Source organism: Mobula hypostoma, chromosome 21, assembly GCF_963921235.1.
Source record: "Mobula hypostoma chromosome 21, sMobHyp1.1, whole genome shotgun sequence".
In the NCBI taxonomy this organism is placed as follows: Eukaryota; Metazoa; Chordata; class Chondrichthyes; order Myliobatiformes; family Myliobatidae; genus Mobula; species Mobula hypostoma.
The window spans coordinates 62,914,582-62,935,124 of record NC_086117.1 but is presented as its reverse complement, the minus strand read 5'-3'; the positions used below and the strand labels follow the sequence as shown (position 1 = coordinate 62,935,124).

General features: G+C 43.1%; 1 protein-coding gene across 1 annotated transcript; it reads left to right on the top strand.

The window, feature by feature from the left end:
* The first annotated feature begins 3,224 nt into the window (after positions 1-3,224).
* On the top strand, positions 3,225-19,814 carry LOC134359720 (uncharacterized). Its single transcript, XM_063073238.1, has 2 exons — positions 3,225-4,016; positions 19,386-19,814. Exons 1-2 carry the CDS (start codon positions 3,225-3,227, stop codon positions 19,812-19,814), a joined length of 1,221 nt encoding a protein of 406 aa, XP_062929308.1.
* The last annotated feature ends 729 nt before the right edge of the window (positions 19,815-20,543 follow it).

The window sequence follows — 20,543 nt, the reverse complement described above, 5'->3', positions numbered from 1 at the left end:
TCCCCTAGTATGATAAGATGGACTCTTGACCCAGAACGTACGTCACAGTGGCCTTGCACCTTATTGTCTGCCTGCATTGCACTTCCTCTGTAATACTTCATTCGGCTTTCTGGTTTTGCTTTTCCCTGTACTAGCTGAAGTGATGAACAGATGGCATGCAAAATGAAGTTTCTTCACTGTACTTCGGTCCATGTATCAATGATAAACCAACTAACTTACCTACCTACAGTAATTTACCAATATATTCATCCATTGAGATGTTCCCACAACTCAAAATGAGTTGAGATGATCTTGAGATGACACAACTTGAGATGATCTCACTTTATTAATCTTGTTATTTCATGGCCTTGTTACTTATTGCTATTTATTTATATTTGCATTTGCATAGTTTGTTGTCTCCTGCACTCTGTTTGATCTTTCATTGATCCTGTTATAGTTAATATTTTATAGATTTGCTGAGTCTGCCCACAGGAAAAAAGACTCTCAATGTTGTATGTGGTGACGTACATGTACTCTGATAGTAAAATTTACTTTGATGACCAAGACTCCAATATCTTCTTGGGTCATCATCATCATTATGTGCCATGTCGAACATTGTAGGCAACCATAGTCTTATGACCATGATTGTTCTTTCAAAATTTTCTACAGAAGTGGTTTGCCATTTCCTTCTTCTGGGCAGTGTCTTTACAAATATGGGTGACCCCAGCCATTATCAAAACTCTTCAGAAATTGTCTACCCAGCATCAGTGGTTATGTAACCAGGACTTGAATTATGCAGCAGCTGCTCATACGACCATCCACCACCTGTTTCCATGGCTTCACGTGACCCTGATTGGGGGTAGAAGGGGGGCTAAACCAATGCTAAACCTTACCCAAGGGTGACCTGCAGGCTAGCAGGGAGAAGGAATACCTTACACCTCCTTTGGTAGAGTTCTATCTCCAGCCCTTCACCCAGTTTGTACTTACTTCTTGGATACAGAATTTTAAAGGGTTGTTACTCTTTGGGTGAAGAAATTACTTCTCACATTGATTGGCCAACCCATTATATTGAGTCCCCTGCTTCTGAAGACCACAGTATTCTCTGTGTTTAGTTAACAAGGATTTCCATTTATAGAACACAGAACAAAGAGCACTACAGCACAGTACAGGCCCTACAGCCCATGAAATTGTGCCAACCTTTTAATATACTCTAAGATTAATCTAAACCAGGGGTTCCCAACCTGGGGCCTACAATGGTAAAGACCATAAGACTAAAGCCAGAGGAGCAGAATGAAGCTATTTGGCCCGTTGAGTCTGCTCCACCATTCAAACATGGTTGATCCTATTTTCCCCTCCTCAGCCCCATGGCATAAAGGTCCATTTAATAAAAGAGGTTGGGAACCCCTGATCTAAACCTTCCTCTAACATAGCCTTCCATTTCTTTTCTACCACCCACAAGCCTATCTTAGGGTACAGGTATCTGCCTTTACCACAACCCCTAGTAGTGCATTTAATGCACTCACCACTCTCTGTGGAAAAATACCTGAAAATACCGGCTTCTGACATCCCCCCCATACTTTCCTCCAAACATCTTAAAACGTTCATCCCTGATATTAACCATTTCCACCCTGGCAAGAAGTTTTTGACTGTCCACTCGATCTATGCCTCTTATCATTTTGTACACTTCTATCAGGTTCTTTTGAACTCATGGAAATATGGGACCTCTACCCAAGGAATCAACCTGGTCAGCCATTGTGGCATTCTGGAAGATGCGATGAAGGAATTGCATGAAAAAATAAGTCACTAAAAACTTTTCAAATTAGGGCTCAGTCAGTTTCCAAAAATTAAACTTCACATTCTAAGTAGGGAATTAAAAAGTGGACGTCAGTAAAGGCTATGATATAAAATGGGTTGAGGATTAACTTTCACCAACTACATTTACATGTATTAGGAATTTGCTGTGGTATGTTGGTCACAGGATGACATACAATCCAAAAAACAACATTCAACAATTATAAGGAATTTTATAAAAAATAATGTTAGAGATTAAGGTATAGATCTGGAATAAAATGTGCATAAATCCATAAATACCAATGTGTAAATAACATTATAAATGTGGTATAAAGTGCTCACAGTGCAGTGTAGGGACTGGGGTAACGGACAGAAGGGAGTAGTGGGAGGGGTAGAGGAAACTAACTAGTTTAGTAACAGCCCCTTACACTGCTGATGTTTACGGCAGCAATGACGGTCCTCCATCTCTGTCTGTCCTTGGCCATATACCATCGCACACAAATGTAGGATTCTTCATTGCTGTTTCCATAATCATTTTGTTTTACCAGTCAGGTTGTAATCCCTGAGCTGAACCCCTGAACCTGGTGGACTGGTGGACCACTCTTAGTCTGGCCACAACCCTTTGACCTGTTTGGCATGGGTGACCCTACCAATAGCCAAAGCACAAGGCCTTGACTCCAGCCAACATACTCTCCCGATCATTGAGGAACACAAACCTCCAAACCCTAAGACAAGGTTGTGGTCCTCTTGGAAGAACTAGTTCAAGTTCAAGTTCAATGGCCACTCAAACGTACACGAATACCTCTGAATACAGCCCAACAAAACAGTGTTATTCTGGGGCTAAGGTGCAAAACACGGTACCAACAGCCATACATAGCACAAGGCACATATAAGATAGTAGGTACATGTAAGATACAGTTAAATACAGTTACACACAAAAAAAAGTCCAAGACTCTGAGTCCATGAACGCCGCAGAAATCTGCAGTCAACCACAATACAGTTTGTCTTCTGCCAAGCGAATACTGGGGGTAGCACCACAGTTAATCTGATCAACCTGAATGGTTAACCGCCTGGGGAAAGACATTTTTAAGATGGTGTGACTTTTTTGTTTCAATACTTCTGTAGTGCTTTCCAGAACAGAACTTTTGGAAAAGCAACTTTGCAGGTTGAGTAGTGTTTGCAAAGATTTTCCTGCCCTCTTCTTCATTAAAAAGTTAAAGACATGACTGATTCACAAAGGACTTGGTAGCAGGAATATCAGGCCCAGAAATAGCAGGAAATGGTCAGAGTGAACAGGTTAAGTCGGAGACTAAAAGCTCAGTAACACAAGTGCTGTAAAGTGATACACAATACAATTTATTGATATTGTGATGATTTGGATGTTACAATTGAACCTTTGTGAATTTGTTTAGGTTTCGAGTTCAGAGGCTGCAAACACCACTGAAACTGACCAAATGAGGGCACCGGAGGCCTCTGCAGATGATGCACCAGCTGAAGATCAGGTAGAATCCAGTATCACCTCAGCACCTGCAGAGCCACAGGACATAAATGAAGACAATGGATCTTTTGTTAGTCCCTCACTGACAGACTCTAAGCAGCACAGCCCCCTGAGGAAGACATCGGGAAAAAAGTCGAAAAAGACACGAGGTGACTCCAAATTTTGCCCTGAAACATCTGAAGTGTCATGTGATGACCTTGTGATTGTACTGGAAGAACGCAGGTTCTTAAAGGTTCTTGAAGATGTGGTGGAAGAATTGGTTGAAAAACTAGTGACTGAAAAATTGTCAAATAAGGGGTCAGCCAGCTCCCGAAATCAGACTTCACATTCTAAGCCGAGAAGTAAAAAAATGGACGTCATTAAAAGCTTTGATAAAAAAATTAAAGATGTGGCTGATTCACAAAGGAGTGGTTTGGAAGCAGAAGAATCGGGCCCAGAAATACCAGGAAGTGGACAGAGTGAACAGGTTAATTTGGAGACTGAAAGCTCATTAACACAGCCAAGTGAACAGACAAGTTCAAAGGTGCCTTCAGAGTCAACTCAAGGTAAATCACCCCAATCAAAGACCAAATCAGGCAAGAGCAGTGCCTCTAGTGCCTCAGCAAAGCACAGAGATAAGTCTTCTGCTGCCAAAGGAACTTCAGAAGCTGCTGACGAAGCTGCGGCTGAATCTGCTCCTACGCAGGACCACAAAGAGATGATTGAGCAAGTGTGCTACTTTAAAAGCAAATCTTCCAAAGCCAGAAAGGTGGGTTCATATACAAGCAAATTGCCATTGCCCAATCTGGTCTGGTATCAGCACCGAATTTAATCATTATGTCACTGCAGGTGACACCTTATGCCACCATGATCCTAAGCTCTTGAATTATCTCTCTAAACCTCTGTCTTTCCCTCCTCTTTCAATGATTCAATGGTTCTATTTAATATCAGAGAATGCATACAGTATACAACCTGAGATTCTTACTCTTCACAGGCATCCATTAAACAGAAGAAAACCCCAAAGAATAAATGACAGGAAAATGTTAGAACACCAAATTCCTCCCCTCCCCTCTCCTGTGCTCAAGCAGCATCAAAGCATCAACCCTTCCCCCACCTGTCTCAATAAAAACATCAACTCCCCCACTACCTGTCATACAAGCAATAGCAAAGTCCTCAAAGAGACCACGATCCAGAGTCCATCACAAACCGCTGTTCATTCCAACAGTCTGACATGTCCAGTCTCTCCCTCTCCCTCTCTCTCACTCTCTCTAAAAAGAGGGAGAGAAGTATCACTCCTGCCACAGCCAGGGGGAAGACCAACAGTTTGCAGTTTCGACACTACAGTCAGCAGTGTCATCTTTATTTCAAGTACCCCAACTCGAGAATCAGCAACAAACTCTTTTAATTCCCTCTTGGGAACCTCCATTATTGAGCAAGCTTTTGGTTACCTGCCCTAATATCTCCTACTAATGATTTATTTGATGGTGCTCCTGTGATGCCTCCAGATAGGTTTTAGTATACTAAAGACAGTGCATAACTCAAGTTGTTATTTATGTTGTTGTGACTTGTTACTGACTGGAATCACAACGATCATAAAAATCAAAAAGTGCAGATGTTGAAAATCAGAAATATACCAGAAGATGCTGGAAACACCAGGAGGCCAAGCAACAATGGTGGAAAGAAAAATGGAGTTAATATTTCAGGTCAAAGACTTTATCAGAATTCTGACCTGAGATATTAACTCTGTTTCTCTTTCCACAGACTCTGCTTGACCTGGTGAGTATTTCCAGCACATTCTGTTTTTAGTACAACTACATATCTGAGACTCTCTATTGGTCGGGCTTGACCACGGATATTGTGTCCTAGCTATCTACGTGATATGCAAGCCAGGGCAGTATGATATGGAGAACAAGCTGTTGCCCTTGCAGCAAGCTTCCCCTCTCCACAGTTGAAGATGTACTGGTTGGTAAGTTAATTAGTCGTTGTAAATGGTCCCATGGTTAGGCTAAGGTTAAATCAAGGGGTTGCTGGGCGACAGGGCTTGAAGGGCCTATTCTGTGCTGTATCTCAACCAATAAATAATTCAATTCATCAAGGGATTGTTCCTTCCAAGTGAAGTGTGTAATGGCTATAGTTTAATAAAATTATGAAGATTTTGGTATCATAGCATAAGTAAGATCAAAGTTTAATTCTGTTTAATTAATCAGTTCCAGTTACATAAATTTTTGGGGGTTTTCTCTATCTTGACAGATGTATCTCATCTGACATTGGAGCTGTCAAACCATAAGTCCCTGCAAAGTGCCAGCCGTTTTAAATATCTAACTGCCAGTTCTGAAGGCAGATGCATTTCAATTAATCTTATCTTGCTGATTTAAGAGGTGTTTGAAATTTCAGGCATTGCAAGGTTTCCTTCCTCACATCTTTTATTTCCCCACGATTTCACTAGACCTTCGCTTCTCCTCTCTGAGAGAAGATACCTATTCAGATAGAGTTCTTGAAGCTGTGGGCAATCTGAGCAGAATTATGAGTGTAAATTCATAATTTTAGCAGTTGAGTAATTGACTCCAGACTTAGGTTAAATTGGGAGCAAGAACATTGTATCACCAGTGAATCAGACTCCATAGGTCCAGGACCATCATTTAGCAGGAGCTGTACAGGAATATTTCCCCTCTTGTTTAACCCAGACTGCTTTAACTTATTTACTTACTGCCTGTTACACCACTGGCGTTTAGGGCAGCAATGAAGGTCCCCCACCTCTGGAGGTTTTCAGGGCTTCCTTCATCGTGTCAGTAGCTTCCTCTTGGTTTTCACTACTGTCAGTCACGCAAGTCCTGGGCGAAGACTTGGGAATATCAATGCACTCAGATGTAAATGGATTCTTCATTGCTGCTTCTGTAACAATTTTTTTTTACCATTCAGGGTTGATAGCCCTAAGCTGAACCCCTGAGCTTGGAGGACTGGTGGTCCACTCTTAGTCTGGCCTCTACCCTTTGGCATGGGTGACCCTACCAAGAGCCAAAGCGCAGGCCCTGGCACCAGCCAGTATAGCTCTCCAGGTCATTGAGGCACACAGGCCTCCAAACCCCACAACAAGCTTGTGGTCCCCTTGGAGGAATCTACTTTCTCATTGGCACAAAATCATATTACCAAATGATTCCAAGTAACATTTCTTAAATTGCAAAATTACACACGATCTGAGCAAGATTTGCATTAATGTGCCTAATCTTTTCTTGCATTGGGTACACACCTAATGATATCATTATTTATATTACTCTACTCTTTGGGCATACCAATATAAACTGGAGCTCCAGGTTTTGGGGAGCACACACAAAATGCTGAAGGAACTCAGTAGGTCATTCCATATCTATGGAGAGGAATAAACCGTTGACAGTTCGGGCCTGACGAATCTGTTGTGGTCGTCTACTGTACCTGGTGCTCCCAACGTGGCCTCCTCTGCACTGGTGAGCCCTGACATAGATTGGGGTACCACTTCATTGAGCATCTCAGCTCCTTTCACAAAATCATAGAATTTCCCACTGGCAAATTATTTCAATTCCTATCCTCATTCCTGTTCCAACATGTTGGTCCATGCCCTTTTCTTCTTCCATGATGAGGCACTCTCAGGCTGAAGGAGCAACACCTCATATTCTGTGTAGGTAGCCTCCAACCTGATGGCATTATTTTTCCAACTTCTGGTAATTCTTTTACCCTCACCCTTCCCTCTTCTTCATTCTCCACTCTGACCTCTTACCTCTTCTCACCTGATCACCTTCCTCTGGTGCCCCTCCACCTTCCCCATCTCCCCTGATCCCCTCTCCTCTCCAACCAGATTCTTTTTTCTCTGGCCCTTTGCCTTTTCCACTTATCAGGCCCCAGTTTCATACTTCATCTCCCCTCTCCCACCCACTTGGCTTCACCTATCACCTTATAGCTCGTTCTCCTGCCCCTCTCCCACCACCTTTTTATCATGGCATCTTCCCCCTTCCTTTCCAGTCCTGAAGAACGGTCTTGGCACAAATCGTTGACTGTTTACTCTTTTCCATAGAAGCTGCCTGACCTGCTGAGTACCTCCAGTGACTTTGTGTGTGTGTTGCTTTGGATTTACAACATTTGCAGAATCTCTTGTGCTTATAACTCCAAATTATGGGTATAAATGAACAGTCACTTTCAGATGAGGAAAAACATCACGCTGGCTTGTCCAGATGAAGGGTGTCAAATTGAAACACCCATTGCTTACTTTCTTCGAAAGATGCTGTCTGACCCACTGAGATCCTCCAGCATTTTCAAGTTCAAGCTTAATTGTCATTCAGCCATACATGAACATCCATGAATGTGGCCAAAGAAAACAGGGTTACTTTGGGGCCAATAGTCATACGTAGCACAAGCTACACAGAGCATATATAAGACTGCAGTAAAGTATAGTCACACAAAAAATATATAGTCCAAGACCCTGGTCCCTGAATGTTACAGCAGTCTGCAGTTGAAGACAATACATCTTGTCTTCTGCTGAGCGAACAGTGGAGGGAAGCACTGACTCCAGCGTGCAAGCTGTATCACACCACCTCAGGCATTCCAGTGCAGTGCACTGACTCCAACGCCTCTCTCCTGGGCGGCTGCAAACACATGACACCGTGGCTTGGGCTGAGTCCTCTCTATGACTGAAGCCATGAGCTCCCCTACTGTAAGCCAGTAAACCAGTGAATTGGACCTACAGCATTCAACATTAACAATATCCAACAGGGTTTTGCGATCACAAGAAAACGGACTGGACGATCACTCACTGTTTTATTGCACACATCCTTCGCCCACCCACTCCGATGCTGCTCCAGTGTAGGCAGCAGCTCGATCTGCACCAAGTCCAGCTCCAGCTTCTCCACCAATGAGCAACCCTCTGATGTTTTGTATCACTCTGGTCTGTTGCTTTGTTTGCTTTTCAAGGAGACACTCTGCTCAGATCAGGAGTCTGACTGGGCAGCTTCAGAAATAATTGAGATTGCCCAAAGACCCTCCAGAGATAACAGAGTGCACTACATCCAACTGGGAGTTACCTGCTGAGGTAATCATTCTATGTGAGTCAAAGAAGTGATGCCAATATAGCTAGCCTCTCAGGATGGGTGAGACTGTTGAGGATAGGAGAAAAGGACCTACTGAATGTTAAAATGCCAAAACAGAGTAGGAATGCAGAGTCTAAGAATAGCCTCAGATCAAAGGATGTCCAGTTAGAACAAAGACTGAGGAGGAATTTCTTTAGCTCGTTGGCGGTGAATCTGTGGAATTCATTGCTATAGACAGGTGTGGAGGCGATGCCATTGGATATATCTAAAGCAGGGATTGATACGTTCTTAATTAGTTTTGGGGAAAAGACCGGAGAATCAAATGGAGAGTGAAAATGAATGAATATCAGCCTCCCATGAGTACAGGTAGTCACTATCTACACTCATGCCCAAAAGAGTTCCCATGAAGGACACTGACCTTCTTGCTAATCAAAACATTTCTATTGTTGTAGAATGCAAGAAGAATAGCCTGACACTGAATATTATATTTCAGACAGGAAATCTTACTGTAGGTCCCACACCACCAAGTTCAGAAACAGTTATTATCTTCCAACCATAAGACATAGGAGCAGAATTAGGCCATTTGGCCCAACGAGTCTGCTCCACCATTCAATCATGGCCTATCCTTTTTCCCCTCCTCAGCCCCAATACCCGGCCTCGTCCCCGTAACCTTTGATACCATGTCCAATCAAGAACCTATCAAGCTCTGCCTTAAATATACTTAAACACCTGGCTTCCACAGCCACTGTCAGAGGTTACAGGGAGAAGGCAGGAGAATGACTTTGAGAGGGAAAATAAATCAGCCATAATCAAATAGCACATCAGACTGAATGGCCTCATTCTGCTCCTATGCCTTACTCCCACACAAAGTTCAGAGGCACCACATCCGACCTGAACCTCCCTGATGAGCAAAATATTTGCAGCCTCAAACTCTTCACGGCTGTGCCACCAAGAGAAGGAAAGAAAATTGCAGAAATACTTTGATTAAGTGTTTCTGTGAACTTGTGCCTCCAATAAAATCTTGGTCACTTTAGTTCTGAACTTCCTTGCCACAAGTAGTCCAAGTAGCCATTGATTACAGTCAGGTGCCCATAAAAGCTTCCATGAAAGCTTCCATGAAGAAGACAGACCTCCCTGCCAACAGAAGTGATTTCATCACAGAACTCTGTCTGCACCTTGAAAGATTCTACTGACCTCAGACATTCGCTTTGAATGGGGCATGACTGCGCAAGTGCGTGGGGGTCAGCTAGTGAGAACAGCGGGAAGAGTTTAAAAAGAAGACAGCTTTACAGAGCAGGCGTCAGAGTAGTGAGAGACAGAGTAGGAAGGCTTTGGCTCGACGGGGCTTCCGCGATAACAGGTTGAGGCGAGGTACGTCACTTGTGAGGAATACAGACAGGAGGTATGTGTGTGAGGCCGGTTTTCTGTGCTTGATGTCAGATGTAGGGGGGTCCTGGAAACTCCCAGCCTCCCGGATGGCCACATCTGCACCAGGTGCATTGAGCTGCAGCTCCTTAGGGACCGCTTTAGGGAACTGGAGAAGCAGCTCGATGACCTTCATCTAGTCAGGGAGAGTGAGGAGGTGACAAAGAGGAGCTATAGGTAGGTAGTCACTCCAGGGCCTTGGGAGACAGATAAGTGGGTAACAGTCAGGAGTGGGAAGGGCAAGAAGCAGATGCTAGGGAGTACCCCAGTGGCTGTCCCCCTTAACAATAAGTACTCCTGTTTGAGTACTGTTCAGGGAGACGGCCTTCCTGGGGGAAGCAGACTCTGGCACAGAGTCTGGCCCTGTGGCTCAAAAGGGTAGGGAAAGGAAGAGGTTGGCAGCAGTGATAGGGGACTCTATAGTTAGCAGGGGTCAAATGGGTGATTCTGTGGACGCAGGAAAGAAACGCCTCCCAGGTGCCAGGGTCCGGGATGTTTCTGATTGCATCCACAATATCTTGAAGTGGGAAGGAGAACAGCCAGAGGTAGGAAACAACATAGGTAGGAAAAGGAAGGAGGTCCTGAAAACAGACTACAGAGAGTTAGGAAGGAAGTTGAGAAGCAGGACTTCAAAGGTAGTAATCTCAGGATTACTGCCTGTGTCACATGACAGTGAGTACAGGAATAGAATGAGGTGGAGGATAAATGCGTGGCTGAGGGATTAGAGCAGGGGGCAGGGATTCAGATTTCTGGATCATTCGGACCTCTTCTGGGGCAGGTGTGACCTGTACAAAAAGAACAGGTTGCACTTGAATCCCAGGGGAACCAATATCCTGGTGGGGAGGTTTGCAAAGGTTATTGGGGAGAGTTTAAACTAGAATTGCTGGGGGTTGGGAACTGAACTGAAGTGACGGAGGAAAGGGAGGTTGGCTCACAAATGGAGAAAGCTTGGAGACAGTGTGAGAGGGAGGATAGGCAGATGATAGAGAAGGGATGCACTCAGACCGATGGTTTGAGATGTGTCTATTTTAATGCGAGGAGTATTATCAATAAAGCTGATGAGGTTAGAGGGTGGATCAGCACTTGGAGTTCAGAGACTTGGATGGTGCAGGGGCAGGAATGGCTACTTCAAGTTCCAGGCTTTAGATGTTTCAGAAAGGACAGGGAGGGAGACAAAAGAGGTGGGGGCGTGGCACTGTTGATCAGAGATAGTGTCACAGCTGCAGAAAAGGAGGAAGTCATGGAGGGGTTGTCTACGGAGTCCCTGTGGGTGGAATTTAGGAATAGGAAGGGGTCAATAATTCTACACCTCCCCTTTGTACCCCATCCATTATTTATTTATATACACACATTTTTTTTTTCTCTCTCTCTCCTTTTTCTCCCTCTGTCCCTCTGACTATACCCCTTGCCCATCCTCTGGGTTTCCCCCCCCCCTTTTCCTTCTCTCTGGGCCTCCTGTCCCATGATTCTCTCATATCCCTTTTACCAATCACCTGTCCAGCTCTTGGCTCCATCCCTCCCCCTCCTGTCTTCTCCTATCATTTTGGATCTCCCTCTCCCCCTCCCACTTCCAAATCTCTTGCTAGCTCTTCCTTCAGTTAGTCCTGATGAAGGGTCTCGGCCCGAAATGTCGACTGTACCTCTTCCTAGAGATGCTGCCTGGCCTGCTGCGTTCACCAGCAACTTTGATGTGTGTTGCAATAATTCTAGGTGTTTTTTATAGAACACTCAATAAAAACAGGGACATCGAGGAGCAGATAGGGAAACATATTCTGGAAAGGAGTAATAATAACAGGGTTGTTGTGGTGGGAGATTTTAATTTCCCAAATATTGATTGGCATCTCCCAAGAGTGAGGGGTTTAGATGGAGTGGAGTTTGTTAGTTGTGTTCAGGAAGGTTTCTTGACACAATATGTAGACAAGCCTACAAGAGGAGAGGCTATACTTGATCTGGTATTGGAAATGAACCTGGTCAGATGTCAGGTCTCTCAGTTGGAGAGCATTTTGGAGATAGTGATCATAATTCTATCTCCTTTACCATAGCATTGGAGAGGGATAGGAACAGACAAGTTAGGGAAATGTTTAATTGGAGTAAGGGGAAATATGAGGCTATCAGGCAGGAACTTGGAAGCATAAATTGGAAAACAATGTTCTCAGGGAAATGTATGGAAGAAATGTGGCAGGGGATATTGCTTGGGGTTCTGTGTAGATACATTCCAATGAGACAGAGAAAGGATGGTAGGGTACAGGAACCATGGTGTACAAAGGCTATTGTAAATCTAGGTAAGAAGAAAAGAAGAGCTTACGAAAGGTTCAAAAAACTAGATAATGATAGAGATCTAGAAGATTATAAGGCTAGGAGGAAGGAGCTTAAGAATGAAATTAGGAGAGCCAGAAGGGGACATGAGAAGGCCTTGGCAGACAGGATTAAGGAAAACTCCAAGGCATTCTTCAAGTGTGTGAAGAGCAAGAGGATATGACGTGAGAGAATAGGACCAATCAAATGTGACAGTGTGTATGAAATTGGAGGAGATGGCAGAGGTGCTTAATGAATATTTTGCTTCAGTATTCACTACAGAAAAGGATCTTGGTGATTTTGGGGATGGCTTGCAATGGACTGAAAAGCTTGAGCATGTAGATATTAAGGAAGAGGATGTGCTGGAGCTTTCAGAAAGCATCAAGTTGGACCGGATAGGATGTACCCCAGGCTACTGTGGGAAGCGAGGGAAGAGATTGATGAGCCTCTGGCGATGATCTTTGCATCGTCAATGGGGACGGGAGAGATTCTGGAGGATTGGAGGGTTGCAAATGTTGTTCCCTTATTCAAGGAAGAGTGTAGGGATAGCCCAGGAAATTATAGACCAGGGAGTCTTACTTCAGTGGTTGGTAAGTTGATGGAGAAGATCCTGAAATGCAGGACTTATGAACATTTGGAGAGGCATAATATGATTAGAAATTGTCAGCATAGCTTTGTCAAAGGCAGGTCATGCCTTACGGGCCTGATTGAATTTTTTGAGGAAGTGATGAAACACATTGATGAAGGTAGAGCCGTAGATGTAGTGTATATGGATGTTAGCAAGGCATTTGATAAGGTACCCCATGCAAGGCTTATTGAGAAAGTAAGGAGGCATGGGATCCAAGGGAACATTGCTTTGTGGATCCAGAACTGGCTGCCCACATAAGGCAAACAGTGGTTATTGATGGGTCATATTCTGCATGGAGGCTGGTGACCAGTGGTGTGCCTCAGGAATCTGTTCTGGGACCCCTACTCTCTGTGATTTTTATAAATGACCTGGATGAGGAAGTGGAGGGAAGGGTTAGTAAATTTGCTGATGACACAAAGGTTGGGGGTGTTGTGGATAGTGTAGAGGGCTGTCAGAAGTTACAGCGGGACATTGGTTGGATGCAAAACTGGACTGAAAAGTGGCAGATCAACCCAGATAAGTGTGAGGTGGTTCATTTTGGTAGGTCAAATATGATGGCAGAATATAGCATTAATGGCAAGACTCTTGGTAGTGTGGTGGATCAGAGGGATCTTGGGGTCCGAGTCCATAGGTCCGAGTCTATAGGACACTCAAAGCTGCTATGCAGGTTGATCTGTGGTTAAGAAGGCATATGGTGCATTGGCCTACATCAATTGTGGGATTGAGTTCAAGAGCCGAGAGGTAACTGTATAGGACCCTGGTCAGACCCCATATGGAATACTGTGCTCAGTTCTGGTCACCTCACTACAGGAAGAACGTGGAAACCATAGAAATGATGCAGAGGAGATTTACAAGGATGTTGCCTAGATTGAGGAGCATGCCTTATGAGAATAGGTTTAGTGAACTCGGCCTTTTCTCCTTGGAGCAACGGAGGATGAGAGGTGACCTGACAGAGGTGTACAAGATAATGAGAGGCATTGATCATGTGGATAGTCAGAGGCTTTTTCCCAAGGCTGAAATGGCTAGCACGAGAGGACGTAGTTTTAAGGTGCTTGGAAGTAGGTACAGAGGGGATGTCAGGGGAAAGTTTTTTTACGCAGAGAGTGGTGAATGCTTGGAATAGGCTGCTGGCGGCAGAGGTGGAGGCGGAAACGATAGGGTCTTTTAAGAGATCCCTGGATGGATACATGGAGCTTAGAAAAATAGAGGGCTATGGGTAAGCCTAGGTTGTTCTAAGGTAAGGATATGTTCGGCACAGCAATGTGGGCTGAAGGGCCTGTATTATGCTGTAGGTTTTCTATGTTTCTATGTTCCACTCCCTTCTTCCATCAGGCAGAAGATACAAAAGCTTGAAAGCACCCACCACCACTAGTTCTCTACCAAAAGGCTGCTCATCTTAGTTGTGGAATATACTCGAATCTGAGATTAGTGAAATAGGTTGCATATGGACACTGAGGCTGGAAATCCAAGCAACACACGTAAAATGCTGGAGGAACTCAGCAGGCTAGGTAGCATTATGGAAAAGAGTACAGTCAACATTTTGGGCTAAGACACTTCATTAGGACTAGAGAATAAAAGATGAGGATTCAGTGTTAGAAGGTGGGGGGGGGAGGTGAGGAAGAACCGCAAGGTGATAAGTGAAACCAGGAGGGGGGAGATGTGACGTAATGAGCTTGAAAGTTGAATGATGAAAGAGGTACAATACTGGAGAAGGGGGAATTCTGATAGGAGAGGGCAGAGGGCCATGGAAGAAAGGAAAGACGGAGGAGCACCAGAAGGAGAAGATTGGCGGGTGGGGGTAAGGAGTTAGGGTGAGAGGGTAAAAGGAATGGGCAATGGTGAGGTGGGAGGCATTACCAAAGTTCAAGAAATCAATGTTCATGTTATCAGGTTGGAGGCTACCCAGATGGAATGTAAGGTGTTGATCCTCCAACTTGAGTGTGAAGATGGAAAATTCAGTCCCTAATCATATTTTTAGACAAAGTTCAAAGTAAATTTATTATTGAAGTACATATATGTCACTGTATACAGCCCTGAGATTCATTTTCTTGTGAACATTCACAGTAAACACAGCTTCTATCCTACTGTTACCAGACTCTTGAATGGACCTCGTGGACAGTTGGCTTCCCAATCTACTCTTTATGATCTTGCACTTGATCGGTTACCTGCACTGTACTTTTTCTGCAGTTTTTACATTTTATTCTGCCTTGCTATTGTCTAACCTCAATGCACTATGTAATGATTTGTTCTTTAAACAGTATGCAAGACAAGCTTTTCACCCTATGTTGGTACATGTGACAATAACAAACCAATACCAATACCACAGGTACAGTTATTACCCTACATCCATCAGGCTCCAGAACTGGCGTGGATGATTTCAATCATCACTACTCCAAACTGATGCCAAGACCTACAGTCTCAATTTCAAGGATTCTTAATAACTAACGTTCTCCACATTATTTTTTATTTGCACAATTTGTCTTCTTTTACACCTTGGTTTTCAAAGGTTCATTTATTATCAAAGTATGTATGCCGTATACAACTCTGAGATTCATCTTCTCCAGATAGCCATGGAACAAAGAAAAACCATGGAGATCATTAAAAGAGAAATACCAAACCCAATCGCCACTCAGTAAAGAACAGCAACATGATCATCATCCCCCCCGCCACATGAAACGCAGCAAGAACACTGACCCCAAATCTCCCTCCCCCACACAAAAAGTAACAATAACATCGACCCCCAAGTCCCCTCCCCCCACACCAAAAATAACAATGAGAAAGAAGGGGCGAAAACCCAAAATATAAAAACCATAAGTTTTTTTTTAGAAACATAAGGTTTTTTGACAGTCATTCTCTGTATTTATGTAGTTTTCTTTACAAAATGTTATTGTATTCCTTTATTCCCTGCAAGAAAATGAATCTCAAAATAGCATATACTAATACGGTACTATGCACAAAATGCTGGAGGAACTCAGCAGGTCAGGCAGCATCTATGGAAAAGAGTAAACAATTGACATTTTGGGGTGAGTCCCTTCTTTAACCTGAAACATCAACTGTTTACTCTTTTCCATAGGTGCTGCCTGGCCTGCTGAGCTCCTCCAGCATTTTGTGTGTATTGCTTTGGATTTCCAGCATCTGCAGACTTTCTCTTGTGTGTATTTATACCTGTGTTGATAATAAATTTACTTTGAACTTAGAAGTACACATCTCCTTCAGCCTGGAGATCACTTGACCAGACGTTTTCAGCCAAAAGGATGGACCCTGGGGGCAAGAGCTACTCTCTACTTCTCTAATTGCTTAGACCCTGCTCTCTCCAGCAGCAGCTGCTGAGCCAAGCCAATAACCTGAGGAGTGGCGGAAATACAACTGGCCATCTCATGATAAGATGTTGTGTCCGTATTGGCAGGGGTTGCTGGGAGCCAGGGAGGGGTGGGAGGGTGCAGGGGAACCTTGCAACAAGGCAAATGTAGAGACCTCACCATCATGTGAGAGCAGAAGACCATAAAGCACAGGGACAGAGTCAGGCCATTTGGCCCATTGAGTATGCTATATGTTGCACAATCTTGAAGTGCATGTCGGGAGAAGTGTTGTGCCCTGAGGAGAAATTCTGTAAGATGGACCCATCTTCTAAAGTTTACAGGAGTAAGGGGTGATCTAATTGCAACATCTAAGATTCTGGAAGGGCCAGGGTAAATACTGAGAAGTTAGTTCCTCTGACTCGTGGCTCTAGAACAGGGGTTCCCAACCTTTATCATGTGGTTGTGTGATAGAGAGCGTACTGACACATGGAGTGGCAGTGTGATACTCTAGCTACAGCAAGACACATCACAAAACACTCCAACAGTTGACTAGGGGAGCTCAGCACATCATGGACTCAACTACCAGACCTGGAGACAATATACAATTCCTGATGCCATGGTGCACTTGTAACATCACTGAAGACTCATCCCATCCCGGACATTGTCTGTTCAATTTCCTGTCATCTGGTATGAGATACAGAAACATCTAAGGCGACTCAGTTAGACTGAAGAACAGCTTTTTCCCGAGGGCTGTTGTGCAGCTGAATAAGGCTTGCCAGTGGCTTTGAGTGTTATGGACTATCAAAGTCACTTGTTACATGTAAATATGGGATTTTTTTTTTCAACTATGCCTTACCACATGCATTGTAAACATTCTTTTTTGCAGACTGGAATAGCACTGCACTGGAATCTCGTTGTGTTGAACAATGACAATAACGTTCTAATCTGTATTATTCTATTCTGTATGATTGTAGACTTGAGGAGGGGGAAACAAGAATTCCATGAGCCAGTCCTCATCAGAGGGTCAGATGTGGAGAGTGTTAGGAACTTTACTAACCTGGGTGTTGCTATTTCAGAGGACATGTCCTGGACCCAGCATGTAAATGCAATTGTAAATAAAGCACGAAAGCGCCTCTACTTGCTTAGGAGACTGGGGAGATTTGGCATGACATCAAAAACTTTAACAAGTCTTCTATAGATGTGAGGTGGGGAGTGCATTGACTGGCTGAATCATGGCCTGGTGTGGAAACGCCAATGCCTCCGAATGTAAGGTCCTACAAAAGGTAGTGGATTCGGCCCAGTATATCACTGGTAAAGCCCCCCAACTATTGAGCACATGTACATGAAACCCTGTTGTAAGAAAACAGCATCCATCATCAGAAATCCCCTCCACCTAGGCCATGTTCTCTTCTTGCTGCTGCCATCAGGTAGAAGGTGCAAGAGCCTCAGGACTCACCCCACCAGGTTCATGAACAGTTACTACCCCTTAATCATTAGGCTCTTGAACAAAAGGGGATAACTACACTCACTTGCCCCATCATTGAGATGTTCCCGCAACCAATGATCTCACTTTAAGGACTCTTGTTATTTCATGTTCTTGTTATTTATTGTTATTTACTCATATTTATATTTGCACAGTTTGTTGTCTTCTGCACTCTGGTTGATCTTTCATTGATCTTGTTATAATTACGATTCTATAGATTTGCTGAGGAAACTGTAGGAATTGGAGGAACTGGAGGAAATTGTAGGAAACTGAATCTATGTGGTGATATATATGTACTCTGATAATAAAATGTACTTTGAATTTTGATATGATACTGTATGCAACCCTAAGATTCATTTTCTTGCGGGCATTCACAGTACATACAAAGGAACACAATAGAATCAATGAAAGACGACACACACAAGACGGATGAACAATCAATGTGCAAAAAACAACAAACTATGCAGATACAAAAAGAAAAAAGTGCAAAATAATAAATAGATAAGCAATAAGTATCAAGAACATGAGATGAAGAGTTCTTGAAAGTGAGTCTATAGGTTGTGGGAACAGTTCAGTGTTGAGGTGAGTGAAGCTAAGCTCCCTCTAGAGCAGAGGCTCCCAACCTGGGGTCCAAGGACCCCTCGATTAATGGTTCAAAATGGTTAAAAATGGTTAAAAATTACTCCTCCCATTTTTAATATTTTTAACAGGTTTGCATTTTCTTATTTGGGTTGAGAGGTATCAAACTGACAATATCTCAGATACTCCAGGCCAAAGCCTGGGGCAGACACTTACGATATTAGTTGTCATCTTCTTAGAAGATGCCATGGAACATCAGTACACAAAGGGGTAGTGGTAACTTGGAATTCTTTCCTGAGATACCTCTTGACTGGAAATTCGAAGCTAAGACTGCAGGATTTTTGTTAGACAAAGCTATCTGTTGCATTTTTTATATTTCAATAATACTTGAGTAATCCTGTGTATACACACACACACACACACACACACACACACACACACACACACACATATATATCTTGATTAAGCTTTCTTGTTCGTTTAAATAATTAATTATGGGTTACACGTAAAAATAGGTTAATTGCATAAGTTATCACACTACCAAGTGAAACATGAATGATTTGTTTAAGGTAAACCCAAAGTTAGACCTGCATTTGGGATTCCTGTGTTTTTCTTTGAATTAGTTTAATGTTTTGAACTTACAAAACATAATAGGTTGAACGGTTTTAAAACGAAGGTGGATGGATTCAGATCAGGACTGGTCTAAATGAATGACTGAGGACCTAAGAGCCCATTCCCATTCCCATTCCACCATAATCTATTCCACCATATTCTATCACAATTAACCTCAGAGCCTATTCCCATTCCCATTCCATTACAATCCCATTCCCATTCCATCACGATCCTATTCCCATTCCATTACAATCCCATTCCCATTCCATCACAATTAACTAATGCTGACCACTCAGACGATGAAACACCTTAGTGGCATCTCCTTTAGAGGTCCATTTGCTCTCAAAGTTTTCATGTCTCCATAGTTGCATAATGAAATTTGCAGCAAATGAAATTTCCACTCTCTTTCACAAAATTATGTTTGATCTTGCTTTGCAAAAAAAAGGTAAGCACAATCCATTCCGGAAAGTTCTGGGACTTCTGAATAAATTAAAAGGGTGAAAATCTGCGGAGCCACGGGCGATTTTGGGAAGGGGGCACGCATGTAAACAGATCTATATCAAACTGCAACAATTTTATTGTGATTATAGGCAAAACAAGGGTCCAGGGACTTTGTACCATGTACTCCCACAATATCAGGGCCAGGAGGGTGAGGACGAGAGAAAGGAACGTATGAAGTTAGTCCTTCAAATGAAATACCTCATTCCACCTATACAATGTCACTGTTATTACAGCTACTAACCAAGATTCTCTTTGTGCCCAGACTCCAAAGCAAGAAAGAGAACCATACTACAAAGACGACATCTGTAAGACTGTCTGCAAAACTTTCATGCGCCTCAGTCCTGAGGATCAGTGGGATAAAAATCTGAAAATTGCCGATTCGCTCTTTTCTGCTACCTTTTGCCTCCTTGTGAACAGAATCGAAAAACAAGACTCACTTGCTGACAAAATTGGGATTGCACTTTGCAACCCACGGCAGTGTTTTGAAGAGTGTAGTACCCAGGAACAAATCGATGCTTTGGAAGCCCAGACAAGGAGTACCACCAAATATGTTTTCCCAAAACTCAAGTCCAGCAGGAGCTTAAAGAAGACTATTGGTCTTAGCAGCCAAGAATCTTCCACCTGTATGAAGCACTGTAGAGATTCTACACTAACCACTGCATCAGTGCACACTGTACTGCCAAAACTATAACTTTGGTTGGATATTTAAATATCTGACGTTGGATTCCTTTCTCTCTCCCTCAGCAAGAAGAGACAGATTGCGCTGTAGTTTAATGAGATTTTTTATTTTAGTTCACCAATGTGGAATAGGGTGACATGAAAGAGAGAGGGGAAGAAAGTTATATTTTGTATTGCAGTTAAGTCATAATTATCACTTTTATTTTGAGAATTGTTATTTAACTTTTTTGACTTTACTAGTACTATTGCAGAACAGGAATTATGAAAATACTCTGTGGGAGGAAAACAACCTGCTTTATGTACCAATTCTGTTGGGGTTTAATGTAGTGCACATTACAAGGCACTGCATTAGAAGGCGGACCTTTTCAAATTAGTCCACAAAAATGGCACCATTGGGATGCTGATTAATTGGTTTGCTGCTGAAATCGGGATTTCTTCAGTAAGCAACAGCTTTGAGAATGTGCCAGTGGAGAACATATTGAGTTCTCTTGTTGGGTCTCATAAGATTGCCTTTGCTTCTCTGATTTTGATCAAACTGGAGATTTCAAGACAATTATACCTCTGCCATCAGCTTGAATAAACCTATTTTTAAATTTTATAAATTGTGAACCTGATAAGAATCATAAGTCTCTCTTCTCAATAGCCAATTCTTTTTATCCTGTCAGGATGCTCTCACAGCGATAGCGGTTTCTTTTCATAATTCCTATGGTGGTGATGTTATTTCCAGTTCTTGTAATCTCCT